The sequence below is a fragment of the Carcharhinus amblyrhynchos genome, chromosome 5 (assembly GCF_965287045.1).
Source record: "Carcharhinus amblyrhynchos chromosome 5, sCarAmb.v2.hapA, whole genome shotgun sequence".
NCBI lineage: Eukaryota > Metazoa > Chordata > Chondrichthyes > Carcharhiniformes > Carcharhinidae > Carcharhinus > Carcharhinus amblyrhynchos.
The window spans coordinates 76156086-76173249 of record NC_137328.1 but is presented as its reverse complement, the minus strand read 5'-3'; the positions used below and the strand labels follow the sequence as shown (position 1 = coordinate 76173249).

Genomic DNA, 17164 nt, shown 5'->3' with positions numbered 1-17164 from the left:
TGATGATTCGAGGACCCATTTCGATGCATGTTTCTTAAGATGCAACCAGTGGCTGGTTCCAGTTCTCATGGTGCAATTAGTCTTGGGGAGATTCCTCCTCCTTCTATTCTCACACCAGCGTTTCATGGCATCAAGTTCCCTTGTTGCAATAGAATTATTTGGTGAGTTAGTAAATGTTATGATTTTTGGCCTGAAACTAGCATTGCACTAATTCCTTTTTGCTCAAGAACCCATTTCTGTTTTTCAATCGCCACACTCCTATAACTCTATATGCTGTATTTTAAATTACTATGCATCTTCTTGGTAACATGACCCAATTTGCCAGGCTTCACAAGTTATTCAGTGCCGGCTGCAGCAGTCCCAGGACCACCAGCAGTGACTAACATCTGCCACTAGATGGAAGCCATGATGTAGAGATGCCAGCACTGGACTGGGGTAAACACAGTAAGAAATCTCACAACATCAGATTCAAGTTGGACTTTAGCCTAGTGTAGTGAGACTTCTTACTAGATGGAATCCAGAACTACAGTGAGAGTTCAGACCAAGAGCCAGTATCAGCAGAACTGAAGAACAAGAGGAACGAAGACCACAGAGTGGGAGGCGAGGCCGAGAGCAAAAAAAGAGGCAAGGCCAGGAGCAAGGGGAACAAGTTCTGAGAACAGGAATGGAAACATTGTGCAGAAGATCATGTGAGCAGACAGACTACAAAATAGAAAACAGCATGAAAGTGAAACTAGGTTAAGTGAGTCAATGTTAAGTGGGATTTACTGTACAGTGTTTCTTAGTAGAAAGGGCTGAATTGAACGCCAAACATAGATCTAAACATTAATTTTGGTGCCAAAAAGACAGGATTATTTTACATGCCATGGTCCTGCCACTTCCAATCTCATCTCTGTACTCTCCTCCATTTCTATGAGCCACAGTAATGCTGATTTCACTCTTCTCTCTTAACTCCACCACTGGCAACAATGTTTTCTTTTAGACCCTAAAAATTTAATTTTTTGGCCAAACAGGTTAAGTAAATTGGCCAATCTAAATTCTCCCTCAATATACCCAAACAGGTGCCAGAGTGTGGCAACTAGGGGATTTTCACAGTAACTTGATTGCAGTGTTAATATAAGCCTACTTGTGACGAATAAATAAACTTTACTTTCTGCATTCTCACCCCTGAATCTCTCCTTTAGTTCTGCCTGCACTCCTGTCATGTAGTAAAATCAAATGCAGTGAATGCTACCAATACCGCCTTGGTTGCGACCACCTAACTGAGCATACGTTAAGTTTTCCTAGCCTCCATATCACACTGTGTACTCTGGTTTCTCTTCAGATCGTATAAATCTTTCACCTTTTACTAAAGATTTCCATATTATATTGTAAGATGCATGAAGGAATTAACAGCCACAACAAAAATTGAAATTACAATTTCCAAATTTAGAAAGGTAAACTAATTTTATATTGACAAAGCTCCAAAAGCTGAACTTTGAAAGTTCTGCAGTTACAAAATATATGTCACAAGTTTCAACGTCATGAATTTTCTTACTTACAAAATGTACTTGTTGCGGGGTGGGGGGGGGGGGGGGGGAGGCAAGCAGAATAAGGATCCTCAGTATTTTCTATTCTGGTGACAGTTTTATGAGTTTGGAATAAAATGTCAAATTATGTACTTCATATCTTAATCTGTTGATACAGATAGCCCTCACTTTAAGTCACCCCACTTGATGTTAGTCTTTAGAGCCAGTTTCTTCAATTTATGCCATGAAACATCGTCCCTCCATATCAATGGAACAGTGCTGCCAGGAGGTTGATCTGCAACACAAGGAACTGGCTTGGACAATTCACAGATCAGCTCTGCTTCCACCCGACTTGCTGCCTTGCTACTGTCCCACACCCGCTCTGTCTATTGCCCAGCTGGCTAGCTTGTTCAGCAGCTCACTCCAAATGGCTGGAAGCATTGCTAGAGGGAGAAAAGAAAAAAACCCACCTGGGTTGGAGCAGAAGGGACACTCGCCAGGAGCCAGAGGCAGGAGGTGTGGGGGAAATACTCTGGATTTCTAATTCTGTGGTACCTTATCTATTTCCCTTTTTTGCTCTAAAGCACTTTGGGATGTTTTTGCTATGTTAGGCATGTTACATAAACATAGACTTTTGATGCTAGTGCTGGAAGCATGCTCTTCCAAAGCTGAAGTCAAGACATTTTCAAACAGAGCACACTAAACTCTATTATCCAAGTTAGATGCCAATGCTGAATTCTAAATGTGGAAACTATTCTCTCTCTAGTACCCAGCTACTTTGTTTAAGAGTGGTGGGAAAAAATAGCCAACTTCTAAACAAAGAGGTTCATCTCATCAGATTATATGAATTGGTGTGGCTCCAGACAGAGCAAAGTGCTGAGGAAAATAAAGCACCAGAACATACAAACTCTGATAGCAAGTTAAAAGGTGAAATTGCCCATGTCCCTGCCCTCCCCTCACTCTAAACAACTGAGATTCCATGGTGCAATTGAAACAATCTGCATTTATATTTCTCTTTCCGAGAACTGTGAGAAAGGCAAAAAGATCTGAAACCTTCCATCTTGCAACATTTTGTGCTCGATGTCAGAGTAACCTCCAAAAAAGTCCTGCTGTTAACGTTTTTATTACACCACGAATGTGCTCACCTACTGACCACCAGGAAATCTGCTGAAAAAGCTTTTTAAAAATTGCATTCATTTTGAACTAGACTTTTAGGTAACAAAGAACCATCAGCAAATAAATGAAAGCACTCTATACTCATAGCAGTTAAGTTTCAAGTTAAAATCCATTATTCCTCAACTATCAGGAGCCAAGTGAAGTCACGCTGCTGCAGCACTAAACAGGAGACAATTTACCGAAAGGTAGAAGGAAAGTAAATACTAAACTTCAACTTACATGTGCATCACTTCCAACTGTTAGGACCAAAGAGCATTGGACATCAACCCACTCGCTTGCACATTCAACTAATGCTTTCCTACCACAATAACTAATGCCATGTGTTTCCCAGTTACTGAAGCAGTTTGCCAGTAATACTTCCAAGGCCCTGTAATTTTAACAAATTTGGTAGCAAACGTAACATCAAAATAGGCTATCCCAATCCCATGTTAATGAAGTGCAATTAATTTCTAATGCATCTGCTAAGATGTTACAAGCACATTCTACTAATACCACAGCTCTAAAATGCCTGACCATGACTGAAATATGCTCGCAGGAAATATGGCGTCAAAGAAGTTCAAAAAGCTGTTGAATTAAAACTTGAAATACAATATGAACAAGTAATTAAGTGAAAACCTGCTGTAAGGATTCATCTGTAAGCTTATCCTGGTTTCCCACATGTACTTTCTGAAGAAAAGGGCAATGGCAAGCGATTGCAATGAGAGAAACGTCACTGAGCTGTTTGCATCGATATGCAATATATTTCTGTAGTCCTGGGCTGTGTGATGCTATCGAACTCACTCCTGTATCAGAAATACTTCGACAATCGGAAACATTAATTTGAATTGTGTTTCGATTCTTTGACGCAATTCTCTTAAGTACATCATCAGTGATCTGTCAAGAAACAAGAACACAAATAAGTGCTTTATTTTTGAATTTGTGCTTTCAATAATTAATCCATGAATATCAAATTATCAATATCATAAACAATTTGTTTAATTTTCATCTCAGAAATTCTATTTTGCAGGGCTGAAAGAAAACATAGTCTTCAGGGAATGATCACTCAAAAGAAAGCTAATAAAATCTCTAATGTATACCAACAGTTTCTGTTATCAAATGAGAATACATTAAAATGTTGCATCATATAACGTATGTGTGATAAAATATTATTTCTTAGAACAAAAATGCCAACATTAAGCACTCGCAGAATAGGTGTAACAAAGGCAAAAACTGCATCAAGAGTTGCATCTCCTCCACTTTGGCCCATCAAACTGTTTGAATGCAACAATTAGCACTTTTCCATGCAAGCCACCCTCAACTGATTCTTCAGATTTTGGCTTCTTCTGCTTTGTGGACTGACCTCCAGGGGGAAGAAATCGATTCATAATGTTCAAATTCATGTAATATGTGACTAGACTTTCACGCCAGCAAATGGGACTAGATTCAATCTCAGGTCCTAGTGCTGGCTAGTTACAATTATAAGTTCCAGGATTGCTATTCCAACAGATGGATTACAATGTACAATCTAAATCGAATTGAGAGCAGAAAATATTTGCCTAGATTTTAACTAATTTCATTAATTTGATTTACTATTGTCACATGTATTAGTATACAGTGAAAAGTATTGTTTCTTAGAACATAAGAACATAAGAAATAGGAGGAATAGGCCATCTAGCCCTTCGAGCCTGCCCCGCCATTCAATAAGATCATGGCTGATCTGTCGTGGCTCAGTTCCACATTCCTGCCCTTTCCCCATAACCCTTAATACCCTCGCTTATCAAAAACCCATCAACCCGTGTCTTAAAAATATTTAGCGAGGCAGCCTCCACCACCTCAACGGGCAGAGAATTCCAGAGGTTCACCACCCTTTGAGTGAAGAAGTTCCTCCTCAGCTCTGTTCTAAACCACCCCGCCTTTATCTTGAGGCTGTGCCCCCTAGTCCTACTGTCCTTTCTGAGCGGGAAGAGTCTCTCCACCTCTATCCTATCCATCCCATTCATCATCTTATACGTCTCAATGAGATCTCCCCTCATTCTTCTAAACTCTAACGAGTACAAGCCTAGTTTACTCAGCCTCTCCTCATAGCTCAACCCCCTCAACTCCGGCATCAGCCTAGTAAACCTCCTCTGCACTCCCTCCAAGGCCAAAATATCCTTGCGTAAGTACGGCAACCAAAACTGCACACAGTACTCCAGCTGCGGCCTCACCAATGCCCTATACAGCCGCAGCAAGACCTCCCTACTTTTATATTCAATCCTCCTTGCTATGAAGGCCAGCATCCCATTAGCCTTCCTGACCACCTGCTGCACCTGCAAGCTGGGTTTTTGCGACTCATGCATAAGGACCCCGAGGTCCCTCTGCACTGTCGCCTGCTGCAGTTTTTCGCCACGTAAGTAATAGTTCTTTCTACCATTCTTCCTACCAAAGTGGACCACCTCGCACTTGCCAACATTAAATCCCATTTGCCAGTTCCTGGCCCATTCGCCCAGCCTATCTAGATCCTTCTGCAGACTCTCCACACCCTCTGCACAATTTGCCGTTCCTCCAATCTTGGTGTCATCAGCAAATTTCGACACCATACACTCGGTTCCCTCCTCCAGATCATCTATATAAATGGTAAATAGCTGAGGTCCCAGCACCGACCCCTGGGGCACTCCACTAGTCACCAACCGCCAATCCGAATAGCACCCATTAACCCCCACTCTCTGCCTCCTATTTGACAACCAATCCTCTATCCACGCTAACACCCTACCCCCAACTCCATGTCCCTCGACCTTCTGCAATAACCTCTTGCGAGGTACTTTGTCAAACGCCTTCTGAAAATCTAGAAAGACCACATCCACCGGCTCTCCTCTATCCACCGCCCTAGACACATCCTCATAGAACTCCAGTAAATTTGTCAGACACGACTTCCCTTTAATGAAACCGTGCTGCGTCTGCTCTATCAAGCAATTCCCTTCAAGCTGCCTCGCAATTTCCTCCTTAATGACAGATTCTAACATTTTTCCTACCACAGACGTTAAACTAACCGGCCTATAATTCCCCGCCTTTTGCCTGGCACCCTTCTTAAACAACAGCGTAACATTAGCCGTTTTCCAATCATCTGGCACTTCCCCGGAATCCAGCGACGTCTGGAAAATAACCACCAAGGCATCCACTATCACCTCCGCCATTTCTTTCAGAACCCTCGGATGCATTCCATCCGGTCCTGGGGACTTGTCCACAATCAGTCCCTCCAGTCTGTCGAGCACCGCCTCTCTAGTAACAATAATGTCATTGAGACCCTCCTGCATGCTGTACAGACAAAACATACCATGCACAGAGGAGAAAAGGAGAGGATGCATAATGTAGTGTTACAGTCATCGCTAGGGTGTAGAGAAAGATCATTGGAAAAAACTTCTTCTGTTAAAAAGTGCATTTCTGATGTTCAGCCCTCTCACCCCATTCTCTGCAAAGATGCCTGATCCTTACCCAACCTCAATTCAGCTTGCACAATCCATGTTACTTGATCATCAAGAAATCAGGATATCAGCTAATCCAAGACATTCCAGTTCTCAGTTCTTAATTGTGTTCAACTATGATAAAAAAAAGTTAAAGAAGTGCGATGATGGTAACATAAGCAGAATACAGAACTCCTATGTAGTTGGGAAATCAAATCAAGATTTGCAAATGCAGGAAGAAGTTGGGATGTGGAATTAAATTGGACTAACAAAACTATGAACAGCCAAATGGCCCGTCTGTGTTATAAGATTCAATGTTTGAATCAAAGCCTGTATAATTAGTAATATATGAACTTCTAATTTCATAGAATCATAGAATGATAGAATGATTACCATGCACAAGAAGGCCATTCAGTCCATCATGCCCATGCAAGTTCTACCAAGAAGAGCAGAGCAAGTCAAACTCCCCCAGCCTTGTCTACAGCCCTGCAATTGTTTCCCCTTCAAGTACTTTTGCAATTCCCTTTAGAAAGCCACAAGTGAAACTGCCTCTACCACACACTCAGGCACTGAACTCCAGATCCTAACCGCTCACGGCATGGAAATATTTCTTTCATTTTGCCGCTGCTTCTTTTACCATTCACTTTAAACTGGTGCCTTCCATTTCTTAACACTTGCGCAAACAGAGAGTTTCCCCCTACGTATTCTGTACAGACCCCTAAATTTTGAATATCTCCATCAAATTCCCTCACTGCCTTCACCTCTTTGAAAAGACAATGGCCCCAGCTTCTCCAATTTATTTATGTAACTCAAGTTCCTTGTCCCTATAAAACTTCTCTTCACCCTCTCAGAAATTTGTACATTCTTCCTAAAGTGAAATACGCAGAACCGGACACAACACTCAACACTTGAGGCTGAGCCAATCTTTTGCAAAGATCTGTCAAAACTTCCTTGTTTTTGTATTCAATGCCTCGATTTATAAAGCCCAGGATCCTGTTTACCTTTTTAAACCACTTTCTCAACCTGTTCTGCTACCCCCAACAATCTGCACACATATACCCCAAGTCTCTCTGTTCCTGCACCCAGTACAATTATATCCTTCATTTCACATTGGTAGGAAGGAGAAACAATGTGCATCACTTGACAATTCCCTCATTAAATTTCATCTGCCATCTGTATTCGGTCTTCTTGAAGTCTATCACAATCCTCCTCTTAGTTCAGAATGCTTATAAATTTTGTACCATCTGCAAATTTTCAAAGTGAACCCTGGACACCCAAGTCTAGATCATAAAGCAGTGGTCCTAGTGCTAACCCCTGGGGAAACCCAATATATACTTTACCCAGTCTAAAAAACAACCAACCATCACTATCCTGTTTCTTGTCACTCAACCAACTTCATAACCACTCTGCCACATTCCCTTTGATTCCATGATCCTCAACTTTGCTGGCTCGTCTATTAATATTTTCAGCCTTTGTTTTGTTTAACTAAATTAACCAACGTATCAATCTACTACCGACATGTGACTTGCATCTTACTGGACTTGATCTGGGGAGTGAAGTAAAAAGCGTGAATTTCTGATGATGTTAAATGGGTGAAGACATGACTGTCTTCATGCGGCAAAACAGAAATGTCACATGCAGAATGACATTATTCGTAAACCTAGCAAAATGACCTGTGCTAAATGGAAATGCTAAATCTGTGTCCAATTTCTAACTTAGAATCATAGAATTCCTACAATGCAAAAGGAGGCCATTTGAACAAAAGAAATAGGATCAGGAGTAGGCCATCTAGCCCTTCAAGCCTGCCCTACCATTCAATAAGATCATGGCTGATCTGAAGTAGCTCAGTTCCACTTTCCCACTTTCTCCCCATAACCCTTAATCCCCTTGCTTACCAAAAACTATCTACCCGTGTCTTAAATATATTTAGCGAGGTAACCTCCACCACTTCAACGGGCAGAGAATTCCAGAGATTCACCACCCTTTGAGTGAAGAAGTTCCTCCTCAACTCTGTTCTAAACTGCACCCCCCTTATCTTGAGGCTGTGCAATCTAGTCCTGCTGTCCTTTCTGAGCAGGAAGAACCTCTCCACCTCTACCCTACCCATCCCTTTCATCATCTCATACATCTCAATAAGATCCCCCCTCATACTTCTAAACTCTAACGAGTACAAGCCCAGTCTATTCAGCCTCTCCTCATAGTTCAACCCCCTCAACTCCGGTATCAGCCTAGTGAACCTCCTCTGCACTCCCTCCAAGGCCAAAATATCCTTGCGCAAGTGCGGCGACCAAAACTGCACACAGTACTCCAGCTGCGGCCTCATCAGTGCCCTGTACAGTTGCAGCAAGCCTTCCCTACTTTTATATTCAATCCCCCTTGCTATGAAGGCCAGCATCCCATTCGCCTTCCCGACCACCTGCTGCACCTGTAGGCTGGGTTTTTGCAACTCATGCACAAAGACCCCCAGGTCCCTCTGCACCGTAGCATGCTGCAACTTTTCGCCCTGTAAGTAGTAGTCCTTCCTACCATTATTCCTACCAAAGTGGATAACCTCACACTTGCCAACATTGTATTCCGTCTGCCAGGTCCTCACCCACTCGCTCAGCCTATCTAGATCCCTCTGCAGACTTTCCACACCCTCAGCATAATTTGCTGTTCCACTTATCTTTGTGTCATCAACAAATTTTGACACCTTACACTCGGCTCCCTCCTCTAGATCATCTATATAAATGGTAAATAGCTGAGGTCCCAGCACTGATCCCTGGGGCACTCCACTAGTCACCAACCGCCAATCCGAATAGCACCCATTGACACCCACTCTCTGCCTCCTATTTGACAGCCAATCCCCTATCCATGCTAACACCTTACCCCCAACTCCATGCCCCCTAACTGTCTGTAACAACCTTTTGTGTGGCACCTTATCAGGTCTGCACTGACACTCTGACAGTGCATCTTAGAACCACAGAATACATACAGTGCACAAAACAGGCTATTCGGCCCATCGAGCCTCCACCAACTCTCCAACATGGCATCTTACCAAGGCCCACACCCCCACCTTACCTCCACAGCCCCATGCATTTACCCCACTAATCCCCCAAACCTACAGATCTTGGACACTAAGGCCAACTTAGCATGGCCAATCCACCTAACTTCCTCCAACCTAAAGCAGTTTCAGTCATTTGTTCTGGGCTCAGATGAAGCACTGTTACAATAAATAGTTTCCCTAATTTTAGTTTTGTGTTTTAACATTCTGTAATTGCTTGAAAGTTACTAACTGCTCCAAGTATTTTGCTAGCTATTTGAGGAAATCACCCGAAATAACAGTTTGATAAGTCAGGCACAACTTGTTCCAGATTATTCTGTTCTCAGTCAATGTAAGCATTCTTGCAAAGCTGCACTTACCACCTAATTAATTATTATGGATGCAAATCCAGAAGGACAAGTTTTATTTTCCCATTTTGCACAATTAATTAGAATTCAATTGTCACTTTCACAAAAACTATCTCGTGAATGATTCATCTGCAACTGCAACTGTTAACTTTCTGAAAAAATAAATTTTCTGAAAGATTATAACCATTCAACACTTCAGGAAAATACAACACAAAAGGAAGGATGAGTCAGAAATGTGAACAGAAACATTACCCACACAACACCTCCAGAGTTCAACCAACAAGCTACATAAACATGTCTTCAAAATAATGGAAATTAACAGAAATTATTGACATGCAATTCACAAATGTGCCTCAGTAAAGTGAGGTTAATAAGTACATAAGAGCAGGAATAAGCAATACAGTCTCTCAAGCCTACTCTGCTATTCCATAAGATCATGGCTGATATAATTTTGGCCTGAATTCCACTTTCTAGCTTGCTCCCCAGCTCTCGACCCACCTAAAGTTCCCTGCCCATCTCATCCTTGAATAGATATGATTCAAGCTCCACAGCATTTGGAGCAAATAATTATAAAGATTCATGATCCTCTGAGAAAAGAAGGTGCTCCTCATTCCAGTCTTAAATAAGTAAAAGCACGAATCCCCTTTCCTTGCGAGATGAGCCCCTTATCTCAGGAATCAACTTAGAGAGCCATCGCTGAACTACCTTTGATACAAGTATAATCCTCCTCAAATAAGGAGACCAAAGATGTATAAAGTGCTCCTGGTGTGGTCTCATCAATGCCTTGTACCATCTTGGCAAGACTTTCTTACTTCTGTATGAATGCACAACCAATGAGCCATTTGGCCCCATCAGCTCATGCCACCATTCAATAGATCAGAGCTGCTCTCATTGTGGTCGCAATGCCACTATCCTACCTAACCCCAATACCCTTCAAGTATTTTTAAGGCAGAAGATGATACCTCTACCATTCTCAGGTAAAAGAGTTCCACAGATTCTCAACCCTGCAAGAAAAAAGTTCTCACCTCTATTAAATTGAAAACCCGTTATTCCTTTATTTTTAAATTGTGTTCCTTAATTCGTGTCTCTCTTACAATGGCAAGCATCCTTTTCGCATCCACTGTCAAGACCCCTCAAGATCTTACATGTTTCAATAAAATCACTTCTCATTGTTCCAAACACCAATGGATTTGGCCTAATCTTTCCTCAACAAAATAACTCCCTCATCTCAGTAATCAGTTGAAATAACCTTTACTGAATTGATTTGAATTCAATTATGTCCTTTCTTAAATAAGGAGGCCAAAACTGAACACAGTACTCCAAATATGGTCTCACCAATGCCATGCACAACGCTAGAAAATTATCCTTACTTGTACATTCCATTCCCTTTATATTAAATGGTAACATTCTATTTGCCTTCTTCATCACTTGTTACCTGCATACTAGCTTGTTGTGATTCACATAACTGGACACCCAAATTCTCCATACCTCAAATCTCTCTCCATTCAGATTATATGTTCTTTCTTTATTCTTCCTACCAAAATGGACAAATTCATATTTCCCATATCATTTTCCATCAGCCAGATTTTTACTATTCGCTTACCCTATCATTATCCCTTTGTAGATTCCTCATGTCCTCTTCATAACTTATTTTCCCTACTTATATTTGTGTATTCAGCAAATTTAGTCATATTTGGAGCCTCTATCCAAATTAGTGATATACTGAAGCCCCAGCACTGATCCTTGTGGCACCCCAGTCTTACATATTTCCAACCCAAAAGCAACCCATTTAAGCCAATTTGTTTCTTTTTAGCTAGCCAATCATCTATGTTCATATGTTATCCCTCAGGCCGTGAATTCCACTTTGTGTAGTGACCTTTGATGCAGCACTTTGTCAATTGCCTTCTGGAATTCTAAGTACACTGCATCCATAGGTTCCCCATTACCCACATTGCTAGTTACTTCCTCAAAAGAACTCTAGAAAGTTAGTCAAATCAACATCCCTTGCGCAAAAAGATGTTACTCTGCCGTAACATCCGTAATAGTAGCTTCAAACATTTTCCCTATGAGAGATGTTAAACCAACTGGCCTTTTTGCTTTTTGACCCCCTCCTTTCTTGAATAGGGGAGCCACATTTGGTATTTTTCAATCTGATAGGACCTTGCCAGCTTCAAGGGAATTTTGGAAATTAAAAGCAATGCATCTACTATCTCAGCAGCCATTTCTTTTAAGACCCTAGAATGAAGTCCATCAGGATCTGAGGACTTATCAGCTTTCAACTCTAATAATTTTCTCAGCACACTTTCCCTGGTGATTATAAGTGTTTTAATTTCTTTCCTCCCTTTCACCCCTTGATTCACAATTATTTCTGGGATGTTATTTGTATTCTTTAAAGTGAACAACATTTCCTTATCTTCCATTACTAATTCTCTGGACTTAATTTCTTAGGGAACAATAATCGCTTTACTTATTCTTTTCTTTTTTAAATACCTGTATTTAGTCTTGGTGTCGCCTATTTTCCAGAATCAAAGGAATTTTGGAAGTTTACAACCAATGCATCCAATTTCTCTGCAGTCACATTTTTTAAGAATCAAGTCCATCAGGTCCTGGAAACTTGTTAGCCTTTACTCCCATAAGGTTGACTAGCACTTTTTCTCTAGAGATAGCAAGTTCCTCCCTCCCTTTTGCTCCCTGATCTTCGAATACTATTGAGTTGCTTTTCATGCCTTTATTTGGGAAGCCAGCTACAAAATAGTTGTTCAAAGTCCTCATCACTTCCTTGTTTCCCATTATTCCTTCCCAAGTCTCATCCTATAAGGAACCAACATTTACTTTAGCTACCCTCTTCCTTTTCAAAATGTATAGAAGATACTACCATCTGAATGGCCTCTTTCTGCACTGTAGGGTTTCTATGGTTTTATGGTTTCTATACTTCCTGCTAGTTTACTCTGAATCTATTTTCCCTTATTTTATTTTTATGAGTCATTTTTTTTTTACTAGTTTCCAATATTTTCCCAACCTTCTGACCTATTGTAAATCTTCACAACGTTCCGTGGCCCAATTTGAGATAATGAAAATAGCAACTGGGTTCGCAAGTGTATTGGAAAAGCTTCAATCAAGACAATTCTTTAAACAGAATAGCAAGCTCCCATTCCAACTGTTACTGATGCCTCCAGTCTTGCTTTTAGAAGCTACTGCTTTAAATGCTGACTTCTACCTAAAATATGCCTTCAGAACTTAGAAACCAACAATCCTTCACAAATCAAAGCCAATTATGTTCAGCTTTCAGCAAGTGACACTGGAGTGTGACTAATTCAATGATTGATGAGATGCAAGACAATTTCAGCAGGTTTAAAATCATGCTTACAACAACTGACAGAACCAGGGACTTGGACTGAGCATTCAGGGGCAACACGGAAAAAGAAGCAGGGCATTTGGCACCCATTTCCCCCCCCCCCCCCCCCCCCCAACCCCCCAAAGCCTCTTCAGTCATTCAATTAAAACAGAGCTAATCTGTGTATCAACTCCATTTATCCATCATGGTTCCAGATCCCTTGATGTAATAAAAATTAATCAATGTCAGTTTTGAAATGTTCAACTGATCTAGCCTTAATTGCTTTTTGGGTGAAGAGAACAGCAACTGAAACATCAATGTAGACTGATAGCCCAAATAAATAGCCACAACAAATTCACAGCTTTCAACTCATTTGGATTATTGCCATAATACAAGCTAAACACTGCAGATGCTGGAGACTTGAAATAAAAATAAAATGCTGGAAAAACTCAGCAGATCTGGCAGCATCTGTGGAGGGAGAAACAGAGCTACAGTCATGTCAAATATGATACTTCATTAACAATCACCCTTCTACCATCATTCAGAAGTGATTGCACCAAGTCAAGCACCATTCGCAATTCTTTAACTACCAACGCAGTCAGTGTCCATGGGCGTAAGGCCGGGACAATATTCAGGCTTGGGCTGTTAAGTGGCAATGAATATTTGTGCACACAAGCACCAGGTAATGATCATCTCCAACTAGAAAGAATCCAACTGTCTCCCCTTGACATTTAGTGGTATTATTATCACTAAATGTCCCAGCAACAATATCCTGGGGGTTACTGCCAGCCAGATGAATATTGTGGCTATAAGAGCAAGTCAGAGGTTAGCATTCTGTGGTGTAATTTGCCTCCTGACTTCCCAGAGCCTGTCCACCATCTACAACGGCTCAAGTCAGCAGTCATGAAATACTCCCTATCTGCCTGGATAAGTGCAACACTCAAGAAACAGGACACCATCCATGACAAAGTAGCCGAGCTGATCAGCAGCCTAAACATTCACTCGCTGCATTACCGATGCACAGTTGCAGTAGTGTGTACCACATACAAGACGCACTGTAATAGCGCTCAATGTCTACAACCTAGGACAAGGACAGCAGATGCATTAGGACACCACCGCCTGCAAGTTCTCCTCCCAGACACTTGTAAACCTGACTTGGAACTATATTACCATTCCTTCATTGTTGTTGGGTTAAAGTCCTGAAACTTCCCCCTTAATAAGTACTATAGATGTACTTACATCACATGAACTACAGCAGTTCAAGAAAACAGCTCACCACCACCTTTTCAAAAGCAATTAGAGATGAGCAACAAATACTAACCTAGCCAGCAACACCCACATTCCATGAAATAATAAAAATGTGCTAAGCACAGTGAAAACAGAACGAGATTTCTGATGGGTTGCCACATAGACAGTTTTGAGCGTTGTTGTGAGGGGAGAGCTAGATGCTTGTCAAGAAAAAGGGTTGTTTCATAAAGGACTGAAGTCACAGTAAAAGATTGGTGTTGGTAAACTTTTGAAGGTGAGGGAGTATTTCTTATATGGATTTGGGAGGTATTAGTTGAAGGACAAAGATTTAATCAATATTGGACCAGTTTGAAGTGGTCAAGAGAAGGAACGGAAAATGAATAGAACTCCTGAGCAAAAGGTCACACAGCACACAATGAGAATCATTAAGTAAATGGGGGATGAGGGTCAGAGAGCCAATGGAAATATACAAGAATCCCCATTGTGTGCAACTTTATATGGGAGAGCAATTGCAAGATCCTTTTTATGTAATAGATCCCTACATTGAATAGGTGTTGAAGATGCCAGGATACACATTTCATCACTCTCTGCCTCTTGCCTTCAATGACTTACCTGACCTGCTTTCTTTCCACCTTCAACCATGAACTTACTGACCAGCAATGGAAGCTCTCAAGGCTGAATGGCTAACTCCAATTGCTATTTGTTTTCTTATGTGCAGCCAGTATCAGAGGAATATTGGGAAATGTTTACTGAAGTGAATATTATTTAAAGGGAGATTAAATAAAGGAATAAAATTGCATGTCCTTTCTTTGGTACAAATTATCCTGATCCTTTGTGAGGCAAACAAGCCTTACACTGACCAAGGAAGATACAGCGATCAGATCCAATGGCCTTAAAGGGCCCATAAGGTTCCTCACAACTGCCCTGCATGACACAACTCTCCTGTCATTATAAAACATGACACCTGTGAACGAACTGTGAACAACAACTGGGAAAACCAAGGAATCAAATTTTAAAGAATCTTTCTGATTTTTGAGTTCAAGTGTTCTGCTCAGGTGTATAATGGGTGCAAAAAATTCAAGGAGTTGTTTTACAAAACATCAGAATATTTGAAGTGTAGAGTTTTAAATTGTTGATCTAAACACGTAAATCAAAATATTAGCAATACAAATGACGTTTCAAATGGAACAAGTGAATCACACACATAAAATAACAAGTAAAGCAGAAATAGTTCTTGTTCAGAAAATACTATGTGCAGATCAACTGCTGTTAAGATAAATAATTTCTGCAGAAGAAAAAGTAGCTCAATGTTGAAAATGCAACTACGCCAAGGATGAAAATAGCTCAAAACTAAATTTGCTGGAACAGAATCGTCATTTTAATAAGTTGCACTGCAAGAATACAAAGGAAAAGCCACAAAGTATTTTTGATTTTGAGTGCAGGAAAACCACAACTGACTGTACTCATTTTTTAAGCCACAATGCAACAAACTATTTTTAAAAGGAAACATACCAGATTCTTATTTATGGAAAGGTTCTGTCAACATACATCTCAAGGCACTGAACAGAACTTAAATCACTAAGATTCTCTTACCTTTAATACAAAAAGTCTCTCCTCCAGGAAAATACCATTCAAACCTGAGTGTATCTGAATGTTTTGTCTTTCAGCCTATTGAGGATCCCTTTCATTTCACACAGAAGTCACAATTTTTTTCTTGGTGATCTCTGATTAGATAGGACATGTTTCTCAAGACATTTTTGCAAATGCTTTAAAACTTAATTATGCATAATATTTATTATGTTCCTTTTACCCTTATTTTAAAATCTATTTACACGTTTTGTTTGTAATGTAGTTCACCAAAATGCCAGAGGCGAGATGCAGAAACCATTTTTACCCAGCAAGTTATCTGTAATGATCTTTCATTAGGAATATTCCAAAGGGAGTTGGATAAATACTCTTAAGGGGAATGGGTCAAATAAGATAACTCTTTCAAAGGCATGATGCTCCAAATGGCTTTATGCTATGATTTAAGTTATGTTTCTATGAAGGGATTAAATTAGAGTATTGACATGTCTCCCATTGACTTGGAGTGATTTAATATTGTTAACTTTTCACCACGTTAAGTTAGAAAATACTATTTTTAAATCATGATGTGTTACAACTGCATAGATAAACAGTAATTCTAAGGTGAACTTTTGAATTGAGACTGACCCTCACAGCATCAGCAGATTTTAAATGAAGTAACGACATGTTTAACAGAAAAGCCAACTGGGAATGTGAGATGATCTCAAATTAGACAGCAGTGATATTATTGATACTAAGGCTAAAACATCTGAGTAAACATCGATTTTAATTAAAGTTTAAAACCAAAGACCAGTGCAGAATGATACAGAATCAACGACAGTCAGCAGTTTTACTTGATGAAATAACAATTATAGGTAACAGAGAAATGTGAACAAACAGAACAACACAGGGAATTATGCTAATATCATTAGTTGAACAAAAAAAGCTCATTCATGACAAAATCAACTACTAATGTGGTTTGGGCCATTAATTTTTCCCTTACATGAATTGATTTTTAAACATTGGGAATTATCATGCAATGTTAAACCATACTAGTGGTGACTTAGTAGGGAATAAAAGAAAAACACTTAAGTGAATCATTACAAGAATCCAAATTTGAAGATTTTATTTGATCAATTTGAATGCTCAGCTCAATGCATCAACATGCTTCCACACCAACCAGATTTGGCTTTAAGTACTACATAGATTTAATTGTGCTATTCGCAGGATGCACTCCACCAACTCACCAAACTTCTTCAACAACTCCTCACAAATCCACCATTTATATCACACTGAAGGGCAAGAACAGCAGGTGCACAAGAAAACTATCACTTCCAAAACAGGATGGTGCATGATTTGGAACATATCACCATTCTTTCACTATCTCTGGATCAAAATTCTGAAAGCCCTTGCCTAACAACATTGTGGGACTGACTATACAACACAGGTTACAGCTGTTCAAGAAGGCTGCTCACTCGCACTTTTTCATGGGTAATAAGTGCTAGCCTTGACGGCAATAAAAACGC

At 40.3% G+C, this 17164-nt stretch overlaps 1 protein-coding gene across 4 annotated transcripts in view; it reads right to left on the bottom strand.

Moving 5' to 3' along the window:
- The window catches only part of fbxl17 (F-box and leucine-rich repeat protein 17), a 753967-nt gene that overhangs the window by 722796 nt on the left and 14007 nt on the right, over window positions 1-17164 (bottom strand). For all 4 annotated transcript variants that reach the window (XM_080189041.1, XM_080189042.1, XM_080189040.1 and 1 more), the window contains exon 4: window positions 3300-3557. In XM_080189041.1, the coding sequence (XP_080045167.1) occupies window positions 3300-3557 (258 nt within the window). The remainder of the gene's footprint in view (window positions 1-3299; window positions 3558-17164) is intronic.